Source organism: Trichosurus vulpecula, chromosome 1 (assembly GCF_011100635.1).
Source record: "Trichosurus vulpecula isolate mTriVul1 chromosome 1, mTriVul1.pri, whole genome shotgun sequence".
Classification (NCBI taxonomy): Eukaryota; Metazoa; Chordata; class Mammalia; order Diprotodontia; family Phalangeridae; genus Trichosurus; species Trichosurus vulpecula.
Window position 1 is genome coordinate 481,812,119 of NC_050573.1, and position 27,466 is coordinate 481,839,584.

General features: G+C 35.3%; 1 protein-coding gene across 5 annotated transcripts in view; it reads left to right on the plus strand.

Annotated features, from left to right (window-relative positions):
- PJA2 (praja ring finger ubiquitin ligase 2) overlaps nt 1–27,466 on the plus strand; it is a 116,923-nt gene that overhangs the window by 57,543 nt on the left and 31,914 nt on the right. For 4 of the 5 annotated variants that reach the window (XM_036736047.1, XM_036736065.1, XM_036736057.1 and 1 more), the window contains 3 exons: nt 329–1,379; nt 8,141–8,323; nt 26,698–26,883. In XM_036736047.1, coding sequence (XP_036591942.1) covers nt 329–1,379; nt 8,141–8,323; nt 26,698–26,883 — 1,420 coding nt within the window. The remainder of the gene's footprint in view (nt 1–328; nt 1,380–8,140; nt 8,324–26,697; nt 26,884–27,466) is intronic. The other variant, XM_036736079.1, reaches the window with a different exon arrangement.

Genomic DNA, 27,466 nt, shown 5'->3' on the forward strand with positions numbered 1-27,466 from the left:
TAGAATACTAATAGAGGAGATTGACAGAATGTGATAATGTGGACAGGTTCATTATTGTGACTCTTTTAGCAAGTTAATCACCCAGGTTTCCAGCTGGAGTCATGAGAGAGCCCCACCCCCAACTCCCCCAAATGTAGATGAATTTAGGGAAGTACTCTTATTGGTAAAATACTTGTGGAAGCAAGTGGACGTGATAGGTAAGTGACTCAAAGAAACTTATTTATCGAGTTAAGTGGGTATGTGGCTGGTATAGATTTCTCATTGAATATTATTGAATCAAATTTTATTACCTTTCTCTAAATATGTTTTCTTACATTCTCCTATGAAGGCTGCAGTCCACTGGTTCAAGTTCGCCCTTCATTATCAGGCATACCTTTATTAGAAAATGCTGGAGCTGAAATTCCCATTTGTAGAGCAGCACTGACTCAAGCTACTGAGAGAAGTCCATCACCATTTTCTGCTATACATCATAGTTTGGAAGGCAGTGAGACTTCAGGGAGCAGTTTGAATCTTGATAATAGTTCTGATTACTCGTCAAGGTATACTCCAAGAAAGTATAATGTTTCTTATGTCAAAAATGGAATTGCTTTTGTAAATATTGACTCTTATGAGCCAGATAGCAGTGATGGAGAGGACAATAGCCAAATTGGTATTTCCACAGTAAAAATGGAAACTGGCAAATTTCAGGAAACATTGGATGATATGCTGTCTGACCTGGAAAAGGGGGTAGATTCTCTCAGTGGTTTACAATCTAAGTTCTCCACTTATAATTTAAGAGAAGGGTTTGAAGAAAGAGCCCCAGCATCATTAGTGAAATATTCCAGTAGTGATACTGAATTTGTACATCACAATAACAGGACACTTGAGAGGGCTTCTGCCGAAGATGAAACTGTTGCAAAGAAATATCTAAACTATTCCAGTTGTGAGAGACAGAGGAAAAATTTAATTGAAGTTCCAATCAGAACTCCGGTGGATGTTCATAATGAATTAAATACCAGTGATGGAAAGAAGAATCAGGGAAATTCATCTGAATTGGTAGTGAGACCCAAAGTTAGAAAACAGGCAGGTTCAAGCCAGTTGGACAGGAAAAATCTTTTTAGTAGTGATGAGGATGAAAAAAGCAATATCGAGAGATGGCGAGAGAACTCAGAAGCCGAGGAAATCCATTCAGAAGGTCTTTTGAGAAGCTTTAAAGACAAAAAAAATTCAAGCATGTTCTTTGACCCAAGAGACTATGAAGGTGCACAAAAGAAAATGAAATATAACCAAATTAAACCAGAAACTGTAACTGTTCAAGAAAGGCAAGCCATTGTAGATGATAACACTTTTTGGAATAGTTTTGAAGATTATTGCAGATACTACTACAAAGGTGAAGATAGGTAAGCCCTTCTTCTCAACTAGAAATAGAGTTCTATTATATAATTGTGTTGAATGGAATGATTTTACCAAGCAAGCATGAAGTTAAGTTAAATTCCCAGTTAATCTGCTAACAGGGTCAGAGAATGAGCTATTACAAAAACAAAAGGGCAACAGTCCCCGCCCTCAAGGAGTTGGGCCATTGTCTAAAACTCTAAATGATGGAGCCTTAACATTGCAGAATTCTAAACAGATATATTGAAACCTGTCAAAACCACATTTCTTTTATATATACTGCAGAATGGGGTGTAAAAAATGTTACAATGGTAATTGAGAATTAATAATATTTGTATATGTAAGCCTTTAATCTATCTAAGATGTTGCATATTTTACTAGTCTAAAGTTGACCTATTGTAGAAATATTTTTGTTTTAAAGAAAAGGGGAAACTTAGTTCGTTAACCATAAAAATTGAGAATTCTTGTTTAATTTTGTTGCCTAGATGATTTGCCTTTTTTTCCCCCTAATGCTTCTGGTTTCTGAATACCCCTGATTGCCTTGGACAGTACCTAATTTTGTGCTGGAAGCAACTGAATGCCCTTGGCAGAATGAAGATTTGTAGTTTTGGGAATTATTCTCCCCTCCTAAACCAACAGTAATTTCACATTTCCACTGTGAGTTTTTTTTATTTCTTGTTCTTTCATAGAACATACGACTCTTAAAAAAGGGAAGAGTTCTATATGTATTATTTTCTTACCATCAAGTCAGGTGTCATGTCACTCCTAGTTTAACATTTATTGATTACATAATATGTTTAATGAACAGGCTGAGGGATATCTAGGTACTAATGAGACACTATCCCTGACCTGAAAAGAGCTTGCATTCTAATAGGTATCAATGCTGAGGAAAATAAAAGTCAGTGAATTTGATGGGCAATCTCAAAACGATTGGGAGAAATGAAAACAAGGGATTATTGCTCTCTTAAAATTATTTTCTAGCAAATAAATATTTGGTTAGCAAGAAGAACTTATTTTTACCTTTTAAATATTGAATCTTTAGTGTTAAGGAATTCATAGATTTATAATTGAAAGGGATCTTAGAGGTCATCCAGTTCAGTTCAACCCCCTTTTCTGTATAATTCTTAATAATTTTTCCTTAATATACTTCCTAAATATTATGCCATTATGTGTTGTCAAATGCAAGATTTTAATTTAGAATAGAAAATCTTGAAGGTAGGAGAATGGGGAGAGGGGAGGCTTCATTAGTTGATGCATTAGTTTAAAGAGCCTATGCTAGAAGAGCTGTCTCAAATTCTAAATGACTGATGCTAATATCGCAGCATTCTCACTTAAGCAGGCATATTGAAACATCAAAAACATTTGATATTTCTTTTAGAAATTTACCAAAAAATGGCGTAAAAAAGAATGGAATTGTACCTGTAATTGAGATTCTGCTAACTTGTTCATACACAAGCCTTTAGCATAACAAATACGTATTTTGGTATTTACTTCAACAACCTGTATAATTTCCAAAAATAATTCAACTTTCCTTCTCTGTCCCCCCTTTTCATTATTGTACTTTAACTCCTCATACCCTCCCTTCTCCCTTTCTTTGATTTTGCTACTGGCTCCTCTTGACAGTGTTTTTAGTGCAGCCTTTTCTGTTTAACAGTAGCAGATTGTTGAAAAGGAAGCATAGGAAACCCACCCTAAGCAGTCTGAGAAGAGAAATATAAATGATTCGAGCTTCATTTGCCTGTTAAGATTTTTTTTTCTTGTTTCATAAAAACTCTAGTGAGTGTTAGCTTATTTCTTTTTACAGGCATGTTTATGTATAATAGTTACAAGGGAAAGAACTCTCATCTAGAGCCTAGCTGAAGTTTAACAAGACATTTATAGATTACGGAAATTTTATATAGTATCTTTGGGTATATTCCATTTTAAAATATAAACAAAGTAGTTATTTTCTTTAGGTAATCATATATATTTTAATGAATGTATGATCTCTTTTTCTTCCTTAAAAACCCCCTAAGTATTCACTTAAATCACAACTGAAATATTAACACTATTTAGGGCAGATGCAACTCTGGTATAAAATTGCTAAAGGCCAACAGGAACTGAGCAATTCACTATTAAATTAGGACTACAAAATATTTTTTTAATAACCTTCATACAATTACCACACTTAGAACTGGACCAGAAAGCTAGAGTTAATACTCTACCCATTTAAAATGAGAATTTCAGTAACCTCAGGGAGCCAATATCTTAGTTTTTTTTCTTGCTTTAAAAAAGTGATTATTCTGAACTTAGCAAACACCAAATAAAATAGGCATTTCAATTTACATAGTAGGATAGAAAAAGCTTTACATGAAATTGCATGCCTTTGTTATGTACGGCTTGCAGTTTTTTCATTATATAAGTTCAACCTGTAGCTTTCAGAACTGCCCTGCTTGTCTCTGCTTATTTCTTGCCTTCCTCCTCTCCCAAGACCTTAATTTTGAAAGACCCTTTTTATAATCTCAGCCTCTGTGGACAAGTGTTTACAAAAAGTAATAATATGTTTTTGAGAACCAGCTGCACAAGGATGACTGGATTTCAGATTCATTCATTGAATCTTAGTTGAGAAAGAGGTCATCTACTCCCTATCCTACCTGAAGTACAAGTTCCCTCTACAGCAGTTGTAACAAATATTTATTTAAAAAAATTTATGAGGAAGGCAGTGTTCTATAAATTCTGGAGAAATAAAGGTATGTAATGTATAGTTCCTAACCTCAAAGTGTTTACAACCTACCGTACCAGTACCATAACATTTCACTTGCCTGAAATTCAGCAATCTGGCCGCCTGAACTTCCCAGGAAAAAGCCAGGAACCATGAAATAAGCCAAAAACCTTCAGCTCCAAAGCATAGAATCAATCATGGCAAAATGTGTGTATTTTAAAAATTTATGTTCTGTTGTTATATAGTACTACATGACTATCACAGAGTCCACGCATTTTAAAACTTGTGCACTTTATTCGTAATGTGTATTACCTCTCTGAAAACTTATTTTATGTAAAATCCTAACCAACTTAGTTATATGTTTTCCAAAAATAACTCAATTGTTCCTTACAGTCACTATGTACTAGGTGCAATTTCTATCTACATTTTACAGGTGAGGAAACTGAGACAGGTTAACTTATTTTCCTAGTCATACAGCTAGTATGTGTCTGTGGCAAGAATTGCACTCAGGTTTTCCTGACACCAGATTTAGAATTCTTCTATACCACATTTCCAAACCCAAAGCCAATTGAAAAGACCAAATTACAAAGGAGAAATGGTCAGTAAAAGGTAGAAGCTTGACCGTAGTTAGAATTTATAGCTGCTAGTTTTGAATTGATAGGGGAAACGTATAAGCTGTTCCAGAAGACAAGGAATCATGTAATTGATTTTAGAAAGAATTCTGTCCACAATGAATGAAACGATTTTGAAAAAATTTTTAAAGGTGGAAACTGAAAATCCAGACCAATTAATTCCACATTTTTTACTGTAGTGTTTTAAGTACCACAAGCATAATACAAAGTGCTATAGGCACCCAAAGCAAATAACTATCCCATTTTTGTTTGAATAGTGAACATTCACTAAAATCTGTTGTACCCAGAAGAACTTTTACTTTCCCTTAGGATATTCTTATAAAGCAAAGGTTTTTAGTCCTGTAATCCTTATAGTTGAATGTGTTTTGCCCTTATTACATTCTTTCCAAGTTCTGTCCCCAAGATGATTCAAAATCAGGACATGACTGTCTCAACTTTGAATCTGTTAAAGGTTACTCCGAAAATAAATTTCTTAAAACTACAGAATTGTTTTTTAGAGTGTGTATATTTTACCATCTTTTGCAGTGCTCTTACTAATAGATGGCTCTCCCCCAAATGCCTTTCTATAAGAATAATAAAATAAAATTAGCCCATTTCTATTAAGCTAGTTCATTATTTGCCCTGGAAGAAAGATTATTTGCAAAGCTACTTTAAATAATGATTCTATGATTTTGAACCTTTGGAGTGAGAAGAGAACTCATTTTCAGGGGAATATTATCCTTTGCAGACAGATTTGGAAAAAAAGTAACTTAAATTCATTTCTTCTTATTCAAATTGATTTGCGATTTGTATCTGCACTGTTGTACCTTCCAACAACACAGATTACATCCCATCCAAGCACTGCCCATCTTGTGTGATCTTTCTCTATGTCCGCTTATAAGTTCAACACAGTAGGACCATCCAAACATGCTGAGGCCTTTCATTGCTTTCTCTTGACATAACAACTGTATCAGTGGAGCACATAAACTGGCTATCATTGTTTTCTCTTGCCATGTGAATTGCTTATCTTCATTGATCTTACTTTTTTGATGACATCCTTTATTCTGCTTCTTCGTAGTTCTTTCTGTGTGTGTGGCAGCATGCTCTTCCTATGTGCTTCTTCATTATCCTTTTAATAGTATACTAATTTTTAATTGTTCATAAATTCTTTTTTTCTCTGGCTCATGCCAATATGACATCACTGGTAAAATGTTTTCCATAGAGAAATAATAAATAATTAACATGTTTTTCAAATATAGGACAAGGAACATAAAAAAGGAGTTGTCACTATTGCGTAACCAGCCTTTTTTTAGTGTTCCCTTTATTACTTTGCATACAAGTCATTTTAAACATTTATTTTAAATCTTCTCCACTCCCCTCTTGTCCTCAGTTCTCTTGAATGGACTCTACTACTAGTAAGGTCATTGGAACCATTAAGTATGAGTTTGCCCGTCTTTACCTTGAAGTACCTTTTTATCTACACAATCCTTCCTTCTCTCCTTTGTCATAGAAAAGATATTCCTCTTTCTTTCCAAGACCCATTCTTCTACGTTTGCCCTCACTGTCATTTGCTTCTGCTCCTAGAAGATCTTACTATTTTTCTATCTCCCCTGTTTTCTTAAGTCTCACCTTCTTCATGGATTTCTCCTTTGCCTTTCGAACATGCACAAGTATTCTCTATCTTGGGAGATGGGAAGGAAGAATCCTTTCTTTGCCCTTCTCCTACCAGTACTGTACTATTTCTTTCCTCACTAGCAAATCCCTTTCTGACCTCCTGCAGTATAATTTTTTTTTTCATTCTGATGAAATTTAATTCTGGAACTCACCAAAGAAATCCTTTTCAAATGATCCAATAATCTTGTCTCAATCCTCATTCTGTTTGACCTGCCTCTCACCATTGACAATATTAAACACTCCCTTTAAAGAAAAAAAAAAACTTTCATTAACTTCTGTGACACTTTACTGTCTTGATTCTCCTACATTTCTGATTACTTATTCTCTGGATTGGCTTCTCTTTCTTTTTTTCTCAGCTAAATATAAATGTACCCCAAAGTTTAGCTCTAAGCTCTCTTTGTTCCTTTCCTTGTGCTTCTAATCACGAATATTTCAATCACTCTTGCAACTTGACTAGTTATTTCTCTGTGAACAATTCCCAAGTCTGCATCTCGAGCCTAGGTTTCATTCTGCTTTTTCAGATACCTGGTGAACATTTCCAAATGCAAATGTCACTTCAGATTAACATGTCCAAAACTAAACTTAGCTGTTTTCCTCCTTCTTTTTCTCATTAGAATTTCCTTGGTTCTCTTAGCTACTACTATTGTAAAAACCATCCAGGCTTAAAAATCTCAGTTATTTTGGACTCATTCCTCTCACATGATAGCAGTGTTTCCCATCCTAAACTCTACTGGAGAGTGGTAAATAAAGTCATAGGAGCAGAGACCTCACCACCATCTGGAGGATTACCAGACAATTTTGTTGTTGCTATTCAGGCATTTTAGTCTTGTCCAACTCTGTGACCCCATTTGGGGTTTTCTTGGCACAACACCACCAAAGGGGAATCCTCTGTGATAAAGGAGGATGAATTTTCAAAAAAAAAAAGTCATAATTGATTATCATAAAATTACCCTGATTTTCTCTAGAAAAGAAGACTTGAGTAATGAATGTTAAAGACTATAAAATTGACAGTAATTTAATTTTTGGGAGTTGATGAGATTGGTGATCATGAGCATATCAGAAGGATAAAAATGAGTGACAGTAATAGTTTAATGACCTGATGGGGTTTTTTGTTTTGTTTTGTTTTGCTTTGCTTTGGAGAGGATTGTTTTTTGAGTCAGAGAATTTCACACATTATAGCCAAGTATGATCCAAATGTAGCTGGGAGGCCTTCAGCTAATTTGAAGCCATAGTTCTTCCTGAAAGCAGCATTTCCTACCACCTTCTGTCCTTTGGGCCTAATACATTGCAAGTTATCTCTGCTGTTCTTTCAAAGGTCAGGCTAATATTGCTGTGTTTTATTGGTATCATCTTTTATGTTCATCTTACAGTGGGTAAGAGGAACATTTAATCTAAATATTTAAAATATTACCATGTTGAATGTGCATTTAATTTATGTTTGGGAAATTGTATTTTAGAAAGACTTATTTGAAATCAGTTTAAATATACAAACAAACTAATCTAGACACTATGAAATCATAACTGTGAAGAAAAAACACAAATGAAATTTGCTTCATGCTGTTTTCATTTTTAACATGTTTATATTTCTTTAAATATATGTGTTGCTAAACTTATGGAAAATTCATTCAAATTTACATGTAATTAGTTAAAGATAAATGTTTCTGATCTTGGATTTTAGTAAACTATATTATCTACTGTATACTCTAATATGTGGTTAAAACTGTAAGATAAATATCAGATGACCAATGATGACCAGCTTTTTCTCTCTATGATAAATTTGCAGTTCAGAATGCAGTGATGGGGAATGGTCTGCTTCTTTGCCTCATTTTTCTGCTAGAGAAAAAGATCAGTCTTCAAGTGATGAAAGCTGGGAGACTCTACCAGGAAAAGAGGAACATGAACCTGAACTACAGAGTAACAGTAGTGGTCCTGAAGAAGATAACCCAGAATACTCTTTCCAAACAGGGTATGTTGAATTGTACCACCACCACCACCCATCCCCCATATATGGGTGTACATATGTGTTTCAGCAGAATAGGAATTTTATTGGGCATACATTTCATATAGCATTAACCTACTATCAATTATTACTAAAGTTATAAATGTTTAACACCCACCCATCCCCCCAAAAACCCAACCAGTTAATCAATTTTGAGAGTGATTAAATTGAAAACAGGGAATGTTTTTAGGTACATATTTTGAATGCTTATATCTTCTGCCCTAGTAAGAATACCAATTCTTAATTTAGAAATACATATTTATGGATAAAAGAATAATTACTGTAGTGGGTTACCTGTGAAATATGAGGTCTGACTCATGTAAAGGATTGGTCATTTTGGTGGTTTCATTTTAACTGAGTTGCCTTCATCAGGGATGGAGTTTTCCAGGCTCACTAGGAGTTCCCTACGCTGATGAAATCACAAACAAAAGTAATAAATATCCTGAATTATCTATTAACATTGTCTCAGTAATCAATGCCAGGCTAACACATAAGCAGGTAGGGTAGAAGAGGTTTCAAGCAACCTTCTGTGCTTTTGCTACTCCAGCAATAGATAAAGTAGGGGCATTTGCCAGAGGGACCACAGTAACCTTTTATTTGTACCACAGTCGAGATTTGTTGCCATTCCAGTCAGGGTGGTTTGGCAGTATCCTTGAACACACATGAAAGGGAATTACAGTGCAGTTCTTTGTCATAACAACTTGTTTTTCAGTTTCTTCCCTCTATAGATTTCATATCTTTCTATTGTATTATTTCTCTTTCTCCAGCTTTATTTTCCTCATCTTATTTACAGAGGTAGTTGGCATTATTTCTTAATGTGAAATAAAAGTTGGGATAATATTAAAATCCATTTGCATTCCCTAAGCAGGTGGAGGAAAGGAGTTCAAACATATATTAAGTGGCATAAAGAGGCCAGTTTGGATAAAAAGGGTACATAGATCATTTAAAAACTCAGTAATTCACGTAACTTTAATTAAAGAATGAGTAAAAGAATGCCACTAGTGAACTTTGGTACAGATGAAATAGGATGCATTCCTTTCCTATTTTGTATTTGAATGGCTAGAATCCTTATTACTTAAATAGAAAGTTTCATATATAATTTGTGATAAACCCTTCCTTAGATGCTTCTTGACCCTGGGCAAGTCACTTAGCATTTCACAGCCTTAATTTCCTCTTCTATAAAATGGGAGTAATAATAGCACCTACCTCACATGGTTGTTAAAAGGTTCAAACAAGGTCATAGATGTAAAGTACTTTGCAAAATTTAAAATAATGTATAAATGAGTTTTATTATAAAGATGTACTTTTTAAAAGTATAGCTAAGTTGTTTTCAATTTTAAGTTTTTGATTGCAATGGGTTCAGTTCATTGTAATGTAATTATTATATGTATGAATATGCACTGTCACTGTGTACCTGTTGGGAAGCCTTGAAGCTTTGAGAATATGTACACTACAAGATCTCCCAAAAGTCTTTAATAGCTTTAAACGGCACTAAGACTTTTGGGACGGTCTATAACTGGCAATATGCACTTGAAATACAATACTTTATTTTATTCTGAACCATCCCAGCTGGTCTTTAGACTCGAGATTTTTTTTCTTTTGTGCTTTAATGCCAATATATATCTTTTCTATCTCTGAAAACTTAAGTTTCCTTAATGAATAAGCACTATTAAAAGTAAACTTGTAAAAGGTTTGCAAAGATTAGTGTTGTAAAAAGCATGCTTTTCTGGGGGAACTTGACAAGATGTTGAGTAAGATATTATATATGAAACCCCTTTCCTATTTATCACCTCAGACCCAAAAGAAATGCCCCCCCCAAAATTAAAAGAACAAAGTAAAAAAGGAAAAAAACTCATAATGAAAATCTCATGAAAAAATCAATGGAGAGACTAAAGAAATGAGTAAATAAGAAAGACTTAATGCAATGAAGATTGTGAGGTAAAAGAATACAAGGCAAAACACTCAGCAGAAAATGGAAATAATTGTCATGACTACAGTTACAAATTCAGATATGAAAAGGAAACTACTAGACCCCAGGATTTGCTCAATAGCTGAATAATTAAAGGAACAGATACAGATTAAATCTAGAGGTATAAAAAAGAACTTGACAATGCAATTGGTGGTTTACATCTGGAGGAGTAAGGAATCAACAAAGTTGAAGCAGCTACCAGACCATTCAGATTTGTTTCAAGCACTGATTTTTCCAAATTACCACTGGCAATTCTAGGAGGATCAAATGTATTTTGTACTGCTTGTGAACTTTCTTTTTCAGTTTCTAGAAATAAGCCATACATACAGAAAGTTGAAAGATTTAACACAACAGTAGGAAAAGAATGAAAGACAAATATACAAACACAACAAAAAACATTAGAGAAGATCAAAAGACAGTAAAATTAGAAGACTGTGTGAGATTTTTACAAACCAAAGCAACTGACTGATAAAAGAGTGCACTGAAGCAATCTTAAGGATCCTTGGCCCTCAGAAAAACACAGTGAAACAAAAAAAGACAAATGTATTTCAGTAAATAGCAAAAGGAAATTGGTCAGAAGAATTAAAACTAGAGGACAGAGTATGCAATTCAGCAGAATCAATAGGCTACCCACAAAGAAGAATCCTAGCTTTAATTCATCCAGAAATACAGATGCCAAGCTCCAAAGTTTGGTGATCAAAGAAAGTCTTTGAAGCAACAAGATGTAGACAGCCTCACTTACCAAAGGACACCAGTCTGAATCATTCAAGACTAATAGAAAATAAAAAATGAAAAATAATCCTGTAATAAATCCTCAATGGCTATTTAGTTTATACCACTATAATCCTAGGAGGAAAAAAAAAGCATTTGGGAAAAAGATCGATTGTTAATAGAATGACTTGTAGACTTTCAAAGCCAAAGCAAAGGTGAGCAGAATTTTGGAATACAAACTCAGTGGGCAAAAGGAACTCACAAAATGTAAACATGTCAAAATAATTTGAAAGTTCTAAGAAATCAGTACATGTTATACATGCTATAAGGAAAAATACAAGACCATTTCCCTTGGTAGTCCCACCTTGCCTATGTGTTATTGAAGTAATAGAGAACAATACCTGTGGTCTTGGGTAATTAGACAAAAGTGTCTAAGAGGAGGGAAGATGGGCATAAAGGTGACTTTTAATATTTCCTTAAATCAAGACACCACAGGTGAAAGGTATTCATAAAAAAGGGACTAGGTTAGGAAAGGAGAACTCATTAGCCATGTACTTATCTGGGCTGAGAAAAGGAGGGTGGAGGTTTCTTCTAGGAGGTTATTACATGGGTTACTTTTAGTAAAGCTAGACACAGCAGCCTAGGGTTGATTTTTTTGATGTAGTGATTAGAGTCTGAGCTAGGAAGGGAAGTAATGAGCCTTGGCTGAGGGGGACAGATGAGACCATGTGTGGCTTATTTCAAGCAACATAAGCTGCAGGTAATGAGTGCAAATTTTTAAAAAATTAACATCATAGGATTTGATGAAGGGAAAACAAACTTAGCTGTTTTAACCTTGAATAAGTAGAACTTAACCTAAAAAAAAGGAAGTTGCAAAATCAATTAGAAACTAAAATCCCAAATTTGTTTTGTACAAGAAACTCATTTAAAGCTTTAAAATTCATATGAAGTTAAAATGAAGAGTGAGAAGAAAATTTACGCTTCAGCTGAATAAAAACAAATAAGAGTGGTGATTATTTTGGATAAGACAACAATGAAATGTATTATTCTTGAGAAACAAATGGGAAAACTGTTATGTTTAAAGGCACCATAGATAGTGCATCAATATTAAGTACACTTAGAGACAGACATACACACACACACACACACACACACACATACACACATATATGTACACCAAATGTCATATAGCATCTAAGTATATAAGCATCTAAAAGAACTAACTGAATGTCAAGAGATCTAGATACTTGGACAGTAATTGTAGGTTGATGTCAGCATGTCTTTCAGTCAAATCCATTGGAAATCTAAAGAAGGCTCTTAGCAAAAGATGTGCTAGACCTTTGGCAATTTTATTAATTTAATTTAATGTTTATTTCTTACAGCTTACACATAAATTAGAATTTTAAGCTATTCAAGATCCTTAGGGTCATTTAGAGCTAGAAGGAACATTAAAGTCCAGCCTCCCCAATGCCTCCATTTTTGAGGAAGTGATGTCCAAGGAGACAAATAACTTGGTCACACAAGTAATAAGCAACAGAGGCAGGATTTGAACCCAGATCCTCTTCTTCAGCGTCATTGCTTTATCACTTCTATTGCCCTTTCTACCTACTTGTTCTCCAGCCTTTCATAGAACCGTTTTATTAAATTATATTGGCCTAAAGATAGGTCATAAAGAGCTCACAAGAGCTCTTAGACAAATGCAAAAGAGTAAAAGCCTTGAATCTTTTGGGCCAAACCATCTTCCTTTTTGACCAGAGATTTTTTTTTTTTTGGTGTTTGGCCTTTTCTCTTGTTCTTCATAGTTCCTAATTTGTTATTTGTTGCAACTTACACATGAGGGTAAAGCAAAGATGCCTATCTTTTTTCACATAATTCTACAAATACTAGCTGTAACAGTAAGACAACAAAATAAATTAAGGCAATAAGCATAAGTAAAAAGGAGGCAAATTATCCTTTTGGATAAAAGGATGGCTTACTTAGAAAACTCTGGCGAATCAAAAAATAATTGAGGTAACATTAACATAGTAGTATGTAACATAAATTCACAAAAATTGTCCTTGCTTCTGTTGATTAGTTCTACAAAATGTAGAACTATGTGAAAGGAGAAATTGTATTTAAATTAATAAAGTATATTATGTATTTGGGGTCAGCCTCTTAAGGCACATACATAATATATAAATACCACTATAAAAATGGTAAAATAATAGGAACAATTGGATTTCAAGAGAAACGTAAACTATCTACAACCATCTAAAAAAATTTTCAGAATCATGCTATTAAGTATCTTTTCTTAACTGACTTAGGGAATTAAACTTTGTAGCGTGTAGGTTTGGGGAAGTGTCTGTTGTATCCAAGGGAAATATAGTAGTACATTTTGTGATGGCAAATAATTAGAAACAATGTAGATACCTATCATTTGGGGAATGGCTAAACAAATTGTAGTATGTGAATGTAACAAAATACAAATTTGCTGTAAGAAATTGTGTGTGATGAATACAAAGAAGCATGGAAAGGTCTATATGAACCAATTCAGAGTGAAGTAAAAGCCAAGAAACATTATACACAATAACTACAACAATGTACATGGAAAGAACCACATGCCAAAAAAAAATCAAAGGTGAGTGTTAAAAAATTACAAAGTTTAAACAGAACACAAATGAAGCGATATGAGAGGACTGCCCCAACCTACTCCTTTATGAAGGTGGTAGGTCCACAGATACTGCACATTGCTCATGTTTTCAGACTTGTTCAATGTATCAGTCCATTGTGCTGATTTTTTTCCTGTCTAAGAAAATACTGTTTGTCATATGGTATAGTTCTCTGAGAGAGGGAAGAGGAGGGGCATTTGAGATAACTATGAAGATATAAGAAACAGAAGACATGAATTAAAATGTATTTGTAAAAATTTGAAGAAATAAAAACAAACAAAAATTAAGTAATATCATGGAACTCTAAGGGCAATGAGGCATTTTCAAAAATAGCAATACATAAAGATCAAATATAAAAAACTAATCATCAGTAAAGAATGCAGTTACATAGAGAAACACATAGAGAAGAAAGCATATGGGAAAGAAATATACAAGCTTCCCATGCAGCTTTTGAAAATGTTTTAAATGAAGTCCTAGGCTTCATAAAAAATTTTCAGCCTTTCATCATCTGTGCTTTTAAAAGTGCTCATTTATTACATCTATACATATGTAGGAGATGCAGCATCAAAAATGAAGGTAGGCCAGTCAGATAGTAAAAGTAAACCCTGGGTATTGCACAGGCACTGTTAAAAGGCCCCAAGGAAGACCTTCAGCATGACTGTGAGTGTCTCCAGTAGGTCTCTGAGAGCACATGAATAAGAGCCACACAGGAAGAAGAGCCATGGATGGGTTGTAATCTGTATTGTTGGAGGGAGTATCCACATGTAGGTCACAGATCTCCTGAAGCACTAAAATAAAATACCTGTATTACCTACTCCCAAGGGCAGCTTGTTGTGAGGGAAGTTATTTGTAAACTTTAATGCATTATAAGACTCTAAGCTGTTATAATTCTGATTTTCACAAATCACAAACAAAATTAACTTGCCTTTAAAAGTAAAATAAACTTGTTAAAGTTTAGTCTATATAAAGTAACTCAGGAAAAGGATTAACCAAATATTATCTATAGTAAAAATTGTCTTTTTTTTTCCCTTTTAAAGCAGGATAACCATACAAGTAAAGTCTTATTATTCATTTACAAAACAAAGTCCCATAGATACCTAGAACTGTTGGAAATAAAGTCTCCTACATTTATGGGTACAAATGCTATATGTGGGGAAGAAATATTATCTGGGTAGCATTTCTTCCCCACCCTCACCTCCCAATTTCCTAAAACAGTAAGTATTCCAGCTTCTAGTTCATTTTCAGTTTTCAGGAAATTAATAGCCATCTTTCAGAAAACCCTGCTTTGTTTTAAGGAAATGTACATTTTCAGTACCTTGAATGCAAGCTCTTCCACCTATCTTGATACAGCAAATGTGGCCTCCAGAAGTTTGATTAATGAGAAGCTACATTATCCATCTGCATCCTAACTTCTTCCAAGGAGTTCCACGGGTGGATGCTCTGTGGCTCAACCATGGCCTTGGCTCTGACTCTGGATTTTTCTGGCCAAAACTACTGAGAGTTTCAGGCGTGAGGAGAAGGTGGTAATTTGGGCCAAGAGAGAGGAGCAGAAGACAAGGAGGAGGTAGAGGCTTCAGTGATTTTTGGGCTTTGGCCATCAGAAACAGAGTAGCCTGAGTGTGGAGGAGAGACCAAGCAGTCCCAACTAACTAAGTCTTAAAAACTAATAGTTTAAAGTATACAGTCAAGGTTGGCATTTTGCTAGTTAGGAGGTAGCTCTAGGTACATGAAATCTAAGTATTAATTACCTAAGTGTAACTTATTTTCTGATGTTTGGGCTCTCATACAAGATATCACAGGGAGACAAGCTATAGACAAATATTATAGATAATATTAATGTTCAAAAAAGGCAATTAGGAAGACACCAACAAATACCAACTCACATGCCTACTTTTTTTCATCTTTATGAAAATGGTTTATATAAAGGGTATCCTTGATGAAAATGTGAAAGAAATAGGTGAGCTTTTACAAACTTTTCTGGTTTCAGATCACATCTGAACAGTACTGAAAGGTACAGAAATATGAAATTCTGCTGTGTTTTTGTTTCTCTCAAAATAGCATTTGAGTCAGCAGAATAGAATGGAACTTTAAAGGGTGCCCTCTAACAATGAGTCTCATATGTGTATTAAAATCTTATGAGATTCCTTGGTAACACAGCAATATAGATTAAGCAAGGCATCAGTGTCAACTGAGGCATAAAACAGGGAGCTAAATATTTGTCAAAGAGTTTTTTACCATAGAGGATACCTTGTGCCAAGGTCAAGATGGAAGAGGAATTCCATTTAAATGGTGAGGTACTCCAGATGCTCCTATTTGCAAATAGTACTATGCTAATTGCATCAAGTCTCCAAATATTATTTTGCTGCCTCAGTGAGATTCATCATTATTCAAAAGAAGTAGGTATGACAGTCTCTGTAGGGCAAAGTAAATTAATGAAATGTTCTTAAAGCCAGTACTGTGACATTTAGTAGAGTGACTAGTCCTTTGAGTTATAAAAGTACTCTGTATGTCCCTGCAGAGGAATGTTGACCTGGACCTAGAATTGAGTAGGAATTTTTATTTGTTTCTGTCTTAGTATTATTACTGTCCAGTGCCTCTCAGAAACTTGTTACTACTTAAAATCTTAGAGACTTGCTTGGAGCACTTAGAGGTCAAGTGATTTTACTATGGTTAATGAATAATGTGCATCAGAGGCAGGACTTGAATGTAGTTCTTTATGATTCCATTCTATTATGTTATCTCTTTGAATGCCTTGAACATAGTAGGCACTTAAATGAATTTTAATTGAATTTTATTAAATTACTTACCTCCTTGTAAGAAGTGACATAATGATCATTTTCAACAAGATGTATGAGCAGAAAATGAGATAGTTCGGTTCTGTAGTGAAAGTGAGAGATTAGTTATACAGGTAGCATTTGTCCCTTTTCCCCAGTCCCCCGCCCCCCAAAAAATTCTGTACTTGTCCCTTTAAAGTATAAAAGACCTAAAGGAAATCCTTCTAAACACTGGGTCATAGAAAAATCTGTAGGAGATCATGGACAAGAATCAACACCAGATAAAAAAGCATGGTTGGTTAACAGTCTGTGCTAGTGGAGAGAGACACTGGTGGGATCATTGATACATTGACATATGCTCATATTTAGAGCTAGGGCCCTTCTAGGGCCCTATCTTTTCATTTTATAGATAAGGAAACAGACCTGGAGAAGTTAGAAACTTGATCAAGGACACACGTGGAACCAAAGCCAGAATTCACACCTAGTTATTCTGACTCTAAATAGAGGTTTCTTTCTACTGTTCTATCACTGCATTTACTTCAAGATTTCATACTTAGTGGGTAGATAAAACAGTCATATAATTGTGTTTTGACCTAAATTTGCACTTTACCACAATCGTGGGTTGGGGGATTTTTGTTTCAAATCTGTAAATTTTTCTGTGTAGGGAAATCACTGGTTAGGAAACTCCATCTGCCAGTGTATCTTAGCAACTGCTTTGCAGCCTTATAGTCAGAGTCACATAACCACTGTGAACCCAGGTCTTCAGTAGAGGTTAGTTCTTTATCCACTATACTGTAGTGCCACAAATTATGTTAATAAATTAAAGTAATTTTCATTCTGCCCTCTGTCTTTGGTCTGGGCTCTAGGATCTTATTGAGTTTTTATTGTATTGTCAGTTATAGTGGAGCAACCATCTCTATTTCTTTGAAGAAACTTGTCTATTTACCTAAAGCCTTAAGAAAAAACAAATATATTGGAATTATCCAGAAGCCATTTGGTTCAGCAAGCATTTGTCTTATCTGTACTGTGAGGAACTGTGCCAGGGGATAACAATACAAAAACAAAACGGTCCCTATACCCAAGGTCCTTACATTCTATTTAAAGGAAAGAATGTAGTAGTTGTCACCTGTCAGTCAACAAGATTCAGTTGATTATGATTCACTAGTTGGGGAGCCTTGTAGTAGAGTAATCAGATGACTTAAGTATGTAAAAAAAAGTGCTTTCAATTATGTGGATTGCTATTGATATGTAGTGTATACTCAATTATAATTAATATTAATAATTATTTTAGTAATACAAGATTGACCCCATTAAAGTTCTATTTTTTTATCCACAAAGATTTTAATAACATTTACCCTACAAATGACAGAGTTGCCATCAAATTTATATTCTAACTCCTTAGTCCTCTGAACTTCATGGAGAAATATAATTACACTTTAAAAAAAAACCCAAAGATGAGAGTAATAGCTGGACTTTACCAAATATGTATACATAGAGGAAATCCTTTCTGGAGGCAACAAAATTTAAGGCATGCAATAATGGAGTCTTAAGATACTGAACACTTGAAAAAATCATGAACTTAATTATTTTCCGAAAAGGCAACCAAGATAGCCATGAACTTGTGTGCCTGTATATAGTTTTCCATTTCTGCCAAATCTTTGAGAACAATCCATAACAAACAGCAGGCATGTTTGATATTGTGTTGTTTTTTTTTAAAAAAAATAGGAATATTTTCACAAATGATATTCTGCTATAGACCGGTGGTGTCAAACTCAAATAGGAGTGAGGGCCACTGAACCACACATAAGAATCCTTGCAGACTGCGTTGTTGACTTAGTTTTAAAATGTAATATTATCTATGTTTTATTGTATCTTTATTTTGTTAAATATTTCCCAATTATGTTTTCATGTTACTCAGACCATACTCAGAAACATTGTGGGCCATGTGTGGTCCAGGCTGCATTTTTGACACCTTTGCTGTAAACCATTTCTTTACAATCACATGATTGACTAAAAGGTATAGAAGACATATGAATATACTGTATCTTTTGTTTACTATAAAGAAGCATTTTTTAGAACAAATTTTACTTTAAATAGGCTCCTTAAGAGACTATTGCAATAGTCCAGGTGAAAAGTGGTAAAGGCAGAGGCAGAGCCAAAATGGCAGAGTGGTAGAAACTATTACCAGGAGCTTCTCCATAAAACTTCTTCCAACAAATTTAGAAAATATACCAGACCGAATCCTGATGGAGAAATTAGAAAAGGCTGCATTGAGTCATTTGTCCATCCCAACTTGATGTAAGAAGACAGAGAAGTATGCAGACATTAGAGACATGGTAAGTACAGGAAAACTTCAGTACTTAGGGAGAGGCTGTGCACCAGGACAAGAGAAGGTACCAGACCCATACCAGGATACCATTAGACCCGTACAGAGACACCACAGGTGCCAGCTAGCAGCTTTGTTACTCACTAGCAAATTCTGAGTCACAGATCCAGAAAAGACTGAGAAGGGGACCTGACCAGAAAGAATGTGTTCTTAAGGAAATCCTGGGCAGCATACTAAGAAAGGAAGTAGCCAGCAGCACCAGTGTGGCTGTTATTCCCAGACTCCAGGCACAGAGTGAGGTCTCATTTCCAGCATCTATCCCAGCCTGCAAAAGAATAACCATGACTGGAATACCAGACCAAAGGGGACCCTTCAATTCTGCTGCTTGAGCCCACAGAGTTGATAGGGACTTAGTCTAGCAGCAGGCTATTCTTACTTAATGCAAATTTGGGTCATGAACTTTCATAACTCAGACCGGGGTTAGCAATGGGAAGTGAGCAATCACATTTTTCCCTGGATGTGACCATTTGGGGAGCATTGAATGCTTGCTGTTTTTTACCTGTCTCTTGTTACCTGTCCTGGATTAACCACACTTGGCACAAGAAAGCAACAAGAGAACCAGTCTAGCCTTCCTTCCCGAAATGTAGCAGAGCCCATCCCTAACATCAAGTCTGAAGTTAGGAAGGATGCTAGAAGAATGAGCAAACAGAAAAAGAATCCCTCTGTAAAGAGTTATTATAGTAGCAAGAACAGCCAAGGTACTGACCTAGAAGAAGAGAATGACTTCAAAACATCTACAAGCAAAGCCTTGAAGAAAAATGCAGCTTTGATAAAAATTCACCTAGAATTCCTGGGTGAAATAAAGTGTGTGTGTGTGTGTGTGTGTGTGTGTGTGAAGTTTTAAAATCTTTTTAATGAATAAAATGAGAATGCCTATGCGAGAAATTGGAAAAGAAATGAGAACTCTAGAAGGAAGAATTGGACAGGGAATTTACAACCTGGAACAGAAGGTATAAAGTTTTGTCCACCTGAAAATTAAAATGGGCCAAATACTCCATGAGGCAATAAGAAATATTAAAATGAAGTCAAAGGGCTTTAAAAAAAAGATATTTCATCGGAAAAGCAACTGACTGGGGGAAGAAAAGATAAAGGGAAAAAAATTAAGAATCCTTGAACTACCTGAATGCTATGGCCAAAAAAGAACCTAAACATCCTATTTCAAGAAATCTTAAAACTACCCAGATCTCTTACAATTAGAGGGCAAAGTAGAAATAAAAAGAATCCACCAATCACCCCTTAAGAGAAACTGTCCCCCAACACTCCCAAGAATATGGTAGTCTAAACCCAGAGTTTCTAGGTCAAAGAAAGAAAATACTGCAAACAGCCAGAAAGAAGGAAATCTTCAAGTACTGAGGAGCCACAGTCAAGATCACGCATGATTTAGCAACCACTGCTTTGAAGGAGCTGTGAAGTCCACTTACAACCAAGAAGTACCACAGCAGCGACTGAGTATAATGTTATAGGGAAGGAAATGGATCTTTAATGAAATAAAAGACTTCCAACTATTCGTTATAAAAAGACCAGAGCTACATAGAAACTTTGAAGTTGAAGAGAATGAAGAGAAACATAACAAGGTAAACATGAATGAGCAGTGATAAAGGACTACATAAAAATAAACTTATGTACTTTCAGTTTTGGGGAGATGATAGCTCCTTCAGAGCTCTTTCATCATCATAGGTTATTGATTGAGTCCAGTTAGACAAAACTTAGGAGTGGTTCTGTCTTGATGATCTTAAAAGAATAGAGAAGAGGAATACACTAGGTTGGAGGAGGGGGAGGCAGAGGAAAGTTAGGAAAAATGATCTCATAATCAGAGTGCCCAAGTAGACATCTTTACAAGTAGGGAGGGAAGAAAGAGAAACAGTTGGCTATTAAACCTCACCCTCATCTGAACTGATCAGAAAAAGGAAAACTATACATATAGTTGTGTACAGAAATATGTTTCACCCAGTAGGGAATTAGAGGAAGAGCAGATTGAGGGACTAATACTAAGCAAAACAAACTCTGAAGATGTACAAAAATGTTTCTAGATCTTTCAAGTAGCAAAGAATGGGAATTTGAAGGGAATACTCATAAATTGGGGGATAGAAGAGCAAGTTATGGTATATAGATGTAACATAATACTATTGTGCTAAACTCTTAGGAAAAAAACCAACCTCAATTCCAGAAGACTAATGATTAAACATGCTTCCTATTTCTTGAGGGAGGTGAAGGACTCAGAATGCAGAATGTAACATTTTTTTTGACCTGGCCAATATAGAAATTTGTTTGACTATAATATTTTGTTTTTCTCATATTCTTAGTTGGGAGAGGGGAAATTTTGGTAAGGGAGATGCGAGAAGGCAGATTTTGGCTAGTTAAATACAATTTTTTAAAAGGTTTTTTTCTTATTTTGGGGGGTAGGAGGGAAAGGCAGGGCAATTGGGGTTAAGTGACTTGCCCAAGGTCACACAGCTAGTAAATGTGCCAAGTGTCAAGAGGTCAGATTTGAACTCAGGTCCTCCTGACTCCAGGGCCAGTGCTCTACTCACTGAACTACCTAGCTGCCCCTAAAAAGTTTTTTAAAAATTATGAAGGTCTGAATTTTTTAAATGGTAGCTTTGTGGATAGAGAAAAGTGGATGGATTCAAAAGTTAGTATGGAGGTGAGAAACCATAACATTTGGTAACTGCATTTTGGAGTGGATGAAAATGAGGCATTAGGTATAACACTGAGTTAGTTTCTTAACCTGGGGGACTGAAAGAATGGTGGTGCCTTAATAACAAAGTAGGTCAGAATAAGGATAGATTGGGGAAGGGATGGAAATGAGGAGTTCTGTTTGGGAGATATTAAGTATGAGGTGCTTATAGTTCCAAATTTCCAATAGAAAGTTGATGATGCTGAATTGGAGCTCAGGAGAGAGACTAAGGCTTCATAGAAGCAATAGGAAAAACAAAGTTTGAATTAGAGCAAATACTGACCAAAAAAAAAAATCTAATGAGAAACTACAGAATCACTCAGAACATCACAGAAAGTCAGCCCATGGGTGGTAAGAAAGGGAGTCCTTCAAACAAAGCCAGTCTCAGCATGATCAGAGATGACCAGAGACCTGTGTAGCCTGCAAGCTTCTGTGTCCAGAGGTAGCAGGAACAGAGAACTCTCCTGAGGAAGCCCTCAGGAGTAGCAGTGAGCCTCAGGCAACAACCAGCATTCAGACTAGGAAAACAATCTAAGTCTAAGGGTCTGCGAAGCCCCTTGCTCTGAACTGCCAGAGAGTGTCCCACGTGGATGGTGATGAGTGTAGGCCTCAGATGAACCTCATTTTCTTCTGGAATGAAGATTAAACACAAAATTTGTTATAAAAACTTATCAGCCTGAACAAACAAGTGAGGATGATAGGGGGAGGGATGTGAATAGTCACAAGCAAATCAGACATATAAGGTTCTGCCCTCCCCCCATTAATGTTGGGGGGCAGTTAATAGGAAGGGTGAGTTAAACAAAAGTATTGTCCATCCCCTCCCCCCCAAAAAAGGCCATTGAAACTTTTAAAAATGTACATAAGAGGACAGAAGTAGTTCAGAACAAGTAGAAGATTTTGGCCTTATCCGGGCATTTTATTTTGAATTATGTAGTTGAATAGAAGTCAATATGCATCCCTCTATATTTTTGTGCCCTTCTCAAAATATCTTCAAGGTATGAAGGATAAAAAAACATGAATGGATTTACAATCATGCACTCAATGGTGTTATGAATTACCTATACAAAATACATAATAAAATAACACTATTTTCTAGAGCAGCATTTCTTTTTTTAGAATTGGTATTCCTTTGCTACATTTCTGAAGCTTCCTTTTAGCCAGCCTGTTACTGAAGCCATTTCTATGAGATCTATGTGGCTCTTAAAGTTTATGCTGTGTACCACTAATTTTCCATGGCCATAACTCTGTTGAGTCTTCTTTTTAATTCTATCAGATGACCAATCAGAACTGGTTACAGAGCATTGGAGTTGTGTAATAAGCTACTGCAAACTACTGAGGTCACAGAAATTCACAGAACTTGAAAGGCTGTCTGGTCCAAACCATACCTCTAACAACTTGCTCAACACAAAGTCTTCTGACTTCTGCTTGAAGACTTCCTGTAAGAGAAAAACAATAGCCTACTGAACAATAGCCTACTGAGGAGATCTGTTTTACTGTTCTAATTATCTGGCTTAACATATGGTCAAGCCTAGACCTGCCTGTGCAAGTTTCACCTGTTGTTGCTAGTGTTTCCCTCTGGGACAAGCAGAATAAATGTAAATCATCCATATGACAACCCTTCATATCCTTAGACAGCTATGATATCTCCATTGAGTCTTCTCCAGTAAACATTCTCATTTCCTTCAGTCAGTGCTCTAATGGCTTGAACTCAAGTCCCTTCACTACTGTGCCTGCTCTCCTCTGAACACTCTTCAGCTTATTAATGTCCTTCTTAAAATGAGGTTGTTGTATTCCTCATGAGGTCTAGCCAGGATAAGATACAGTAGGATCAGGTACTTATTCTTGGAAGCTGTCTTATTAATGCACGCTATGGTCATATTAGCTTTTTTGTTTACCATATCAGCTTCCACTAAACCCCCAGATCTTTTTCAGATCAGCTGATGAAGCCATGTTTCTCCCATTTTGTACTTGTGAAGTTGTTGTTTTTGCACCCAAGTATACATTTATTCCTGTTAAATTTCATCTTACTTGATTCAACCCAGCGTTCTACCCTGTCAAGATCTTTTTGGATCCTGACTGTCAATACAGTATGTTTGGATCCTGGCTGTCAGCATAATAGCTGTTCTTCCCAGCTTTGCAGATTTGATAAACATGACATCTGTGACTTTATCCACATTTTTGGCTTTTAAAATGTTTTAAAAAAAAAAAAGAACAATAAGCATAGATCCTTTGGTCACTCCGCTGTAGACATCTTTCCAAGTCATCTTCAAACCATTTGTGACTAGGTCTGAACATTCAGTCTCTTCTGAGTCTCTTTATGATATTGTTGAGAAATTTTTGCCACATACATTGCTTAAAATCTAGAAGACTATGGCTACAGTATTTCCCTGATCTAATGTTCTAGTATCATTGCCAAAAAATGTATGGTGTAGAAGGACTACCTGTACTTGGTGAAGTTCTGATGATAAACTCTAGAATTTTGCTAGGAATCAAAAGTCAAGCTTACTAGATAGCCTATATCTTCAAGATTCCATTTTCTTTTTTTTAAGTCAGGAAAATATTTGCCCTCTAGTCCTACACAATACTTCTCCACCCTACATTGTTTTTCAAAGAATACTCCAGATTCACACGCACCATTTCTTTCAGTACTTTGTCATTCGTCTGAGTGTTCTTTTTCTGTCTCCTTACTTATCTTGACTTATCTTGTCAATTCCCTATTAGCATTTTCTGCTGTCATTTCCAGCTTATATATCAATCTCCTTTGCAGGAAAAAAAAAAAGGAGAAATAAATTAAGTGGAACAGCTCTTCCTTCACTCATCAGTTATTCTGTTCAGTTTTGACAAATATTTATTAAGCACCTTCCATGTGCCAGTCACTGTGAGAAGCACACTTCATGTTTTTGAAAATCTTCATTTAATACTTTGTCATAGTGATTAGAATGTCTGGTTCCAGGTTCTTTTTTATTATAGTCTTGGCTGAAGTGGTTGTAATAGTTTAAATTGTGAGCCCCTTCAGGGCAGGGACTGTCTTTTTCCTTTATATCTCCAGACAGTGTGCTTGGCATATGGTGCTCAATAAATGTTTATTGACTATTATGTAAATATTGGAGTGGGTTTCTGGTCATGGTTATGACATCCCTGAGGTTTATGATTTAAAAGCCTACTGATACTCAGTAATCATGAGAACCAAACTTGTATATAACCTTTATAGTTATGACAAAACAAATTTATGATACTTTCCAAATATTTTCCCCCATTTTAACTTTATACATAGAACAAAACAGCATTGTTCAGCCCACCTTAATTTTACTTGTCTTTTCTCTAATGTTTTTTTCTACTTTCTTAACAATGGCTTGGATTATCGGAGTATATGTAGAGTATATATATATATATATATATAGAGAGAGAGAGAGAGAGAGAGAGATAGATAGATCAGTTAGCCTATTATGACATATTGTTTCCACATGTTTGAACAAATTCATAGAATCACAGAAGTGAAACTGAAAGGAACCTCAGAGGCCATCTAGCCCAGCCCCCTCATTTTACAGATGAGGAAATTGGCCCTTTGAGGTTAAATGAATTGCTTGAGTTGACAGGGACAGTAGCATAACAGGTGAAATTTTAACCTAGGCTTTGTGACATTGTGGTCAGTGATCTTTCTACTGCACCTCACTCTTAGATGTCATGTTTTACTCTGGAATTTTAATTATACTTTGCAGAAAATCTGGTATGTATACAAACTAGACCTGGGAGGAGAATGAGAAAGGAGAAAATAGGCAATTGTTCAAAAGCATATTTAAATCTTAGTTATCATTCATCAGTGTTACAGTAGTATTAAAAGTAGTTTGAATTTCTAGGAAATGCAGTAGAAAAATTTATACTTTAAGTTGACTTTAAGAAGCCTTGAAGTTTAAAAATTTTAATCATTCTAGACTCAGATGAATCTCAGATTCCTCATGATAACATATCTGATAACTAGCATATATTAAGGAAGTATTGTCACAAATGGAACCTCAAAGGCCTACTTCTGTACATGGGTAAAGCTGATTTATATTCAGAAGATTACTGGCAAGGGGCAAGGAGGAAATTCTAAATTACTGAAAATTCCAGATTTAAGATTATTTGTGTTTTATTGTTCTATGTAGGTAAAATTATGTATATAGGTTTGTTCCCTTGAAGTATAAATAGAATTTTCAACCTAATTACTAAGAAAGTATTGCCAACTAGAGGTTCCAGTAGACCTATTTTAGAGTAAAGGTAAAACTCATTTATAGGTGGTATATTAATTATTCTTCGGTAAATAGATGCTACAAAAGTTCTTTAAAACTTCATTTTAGTAGATTGAATATTCCCTAATGCAGTCTCGTACACATTATTTATGCAAATAAACCTTTCATGCGTAAACTTTATGTACAAATATAATAAAAGTAAATGTCAGCTGAACCCTCATGGACAGAATGTGACATGTTCTGAATTAGTGGACACTGATATGCTGATGTTTTACTATATTTTCAGATTTGTTGTTAACACATGTAGTTTGTTTTATCTAGTGTGGTTGAGTTTTTTCTTTCTGCTAAGTGAAAGAACATGGAATAGCATATGAAGAAAAAAAAAAATTTAAGTAGATTCCATAGCTTGTTATATACAGAAAGGACCTTACCAGGAGTGGGGACCTGCAGCCTCCAGACCACGTGTGGCCTTGAGTGTAGCTCTTTGACTGAATCCAAAACTTCACAGAACAAATCCCCTTAATAAAAGAGCGGCACTTGAGGATCTAGAGGGCCACATGTGGCCTCGAGGACGCAGGTTCCCCACCCCTGATTCTAGTCCAATCTCATTTTGTAGAAAAGTAAGCTGAATTTTAAATAGTTCCATGACTTGCCTAAGATCACAGAGCTATCACAGTTAAAATCTAGAATCTAGGTCTCTCGAACCCCAGTCCAGTTATTTTTTCCACTATATCATTACAGTTATTTATAGTTGTTTGTATGTAGTCAAGAAAATAAATCTTGTTGTAAGAGATTTTGTAGTGCTGTTGCAGGTAATAATAGAATATGAAAAGCACTAGTTCTTTTTAAAACTTAAAATCCATTTGCAGACAGAATTTTAATAGAATCATTTTTATAATAAGTTTTAAAATTATATCCTTTTTCCCCCACAAAAAAAAATGTAAAAGGGACCAGACTTCCTTGGAAGAGGGAGAAATTCCTTGGTTGCAATACCATGAAGAAATTGAAAGTAGTAGTGATGAGGAAAATGACCCTGTCAGCCATTTTGTACACCCAGGATTTTTCATGCTGGATGGGAACAATAACCTGGAGGATGACTCCAGTATGAGCGAAGACTTAGATGTGGAATGGAGGTATGTATTACAGTATTATGTGGTATGATATGGTTGATTATTCATTGGTAGGAGGTGTTCATAATATTAAGTGATCAAGGTTAACTTCTGAGAGCTAGTTGTGTTTTCTAGCTTCTTATCTATTCAAAAGTGTTTCAGAATCTGTGGTTGATAAACAACCTGAGTTGCTACCTTCTCGTCCTGAAGATATTTTTAAAGGGTATAGGGGATTTCTAACATGTTGGGTAGATCAACTCTGCATAAATATCAGTACCAGTGAGGGCACAGATCCATCTAAATCAGGCCTGCACAATCTTCAGCCCTCAAGCTGCTTGCAACATGCCAAAGGATTTTGGGCGGCCGGCAAAATTCTTTTTTCACACCCGTGGGCTGCAGGTTATACAGGCCTGAGATAAATGCTTTAATATTGACACAATTAGAGATAGTTAATATTTAATAGGTTTTCTTTTCTACTAACATTCGTTGACCACAAGTAAATCATTGATTCCTTCTTCTTCAACAAAAAAACAAGGATGATGCTACTTTCTCTGGTGTTTAAAAAAAAAATTCTATGCATTTACAAAGTATAATATATTTCAGAACA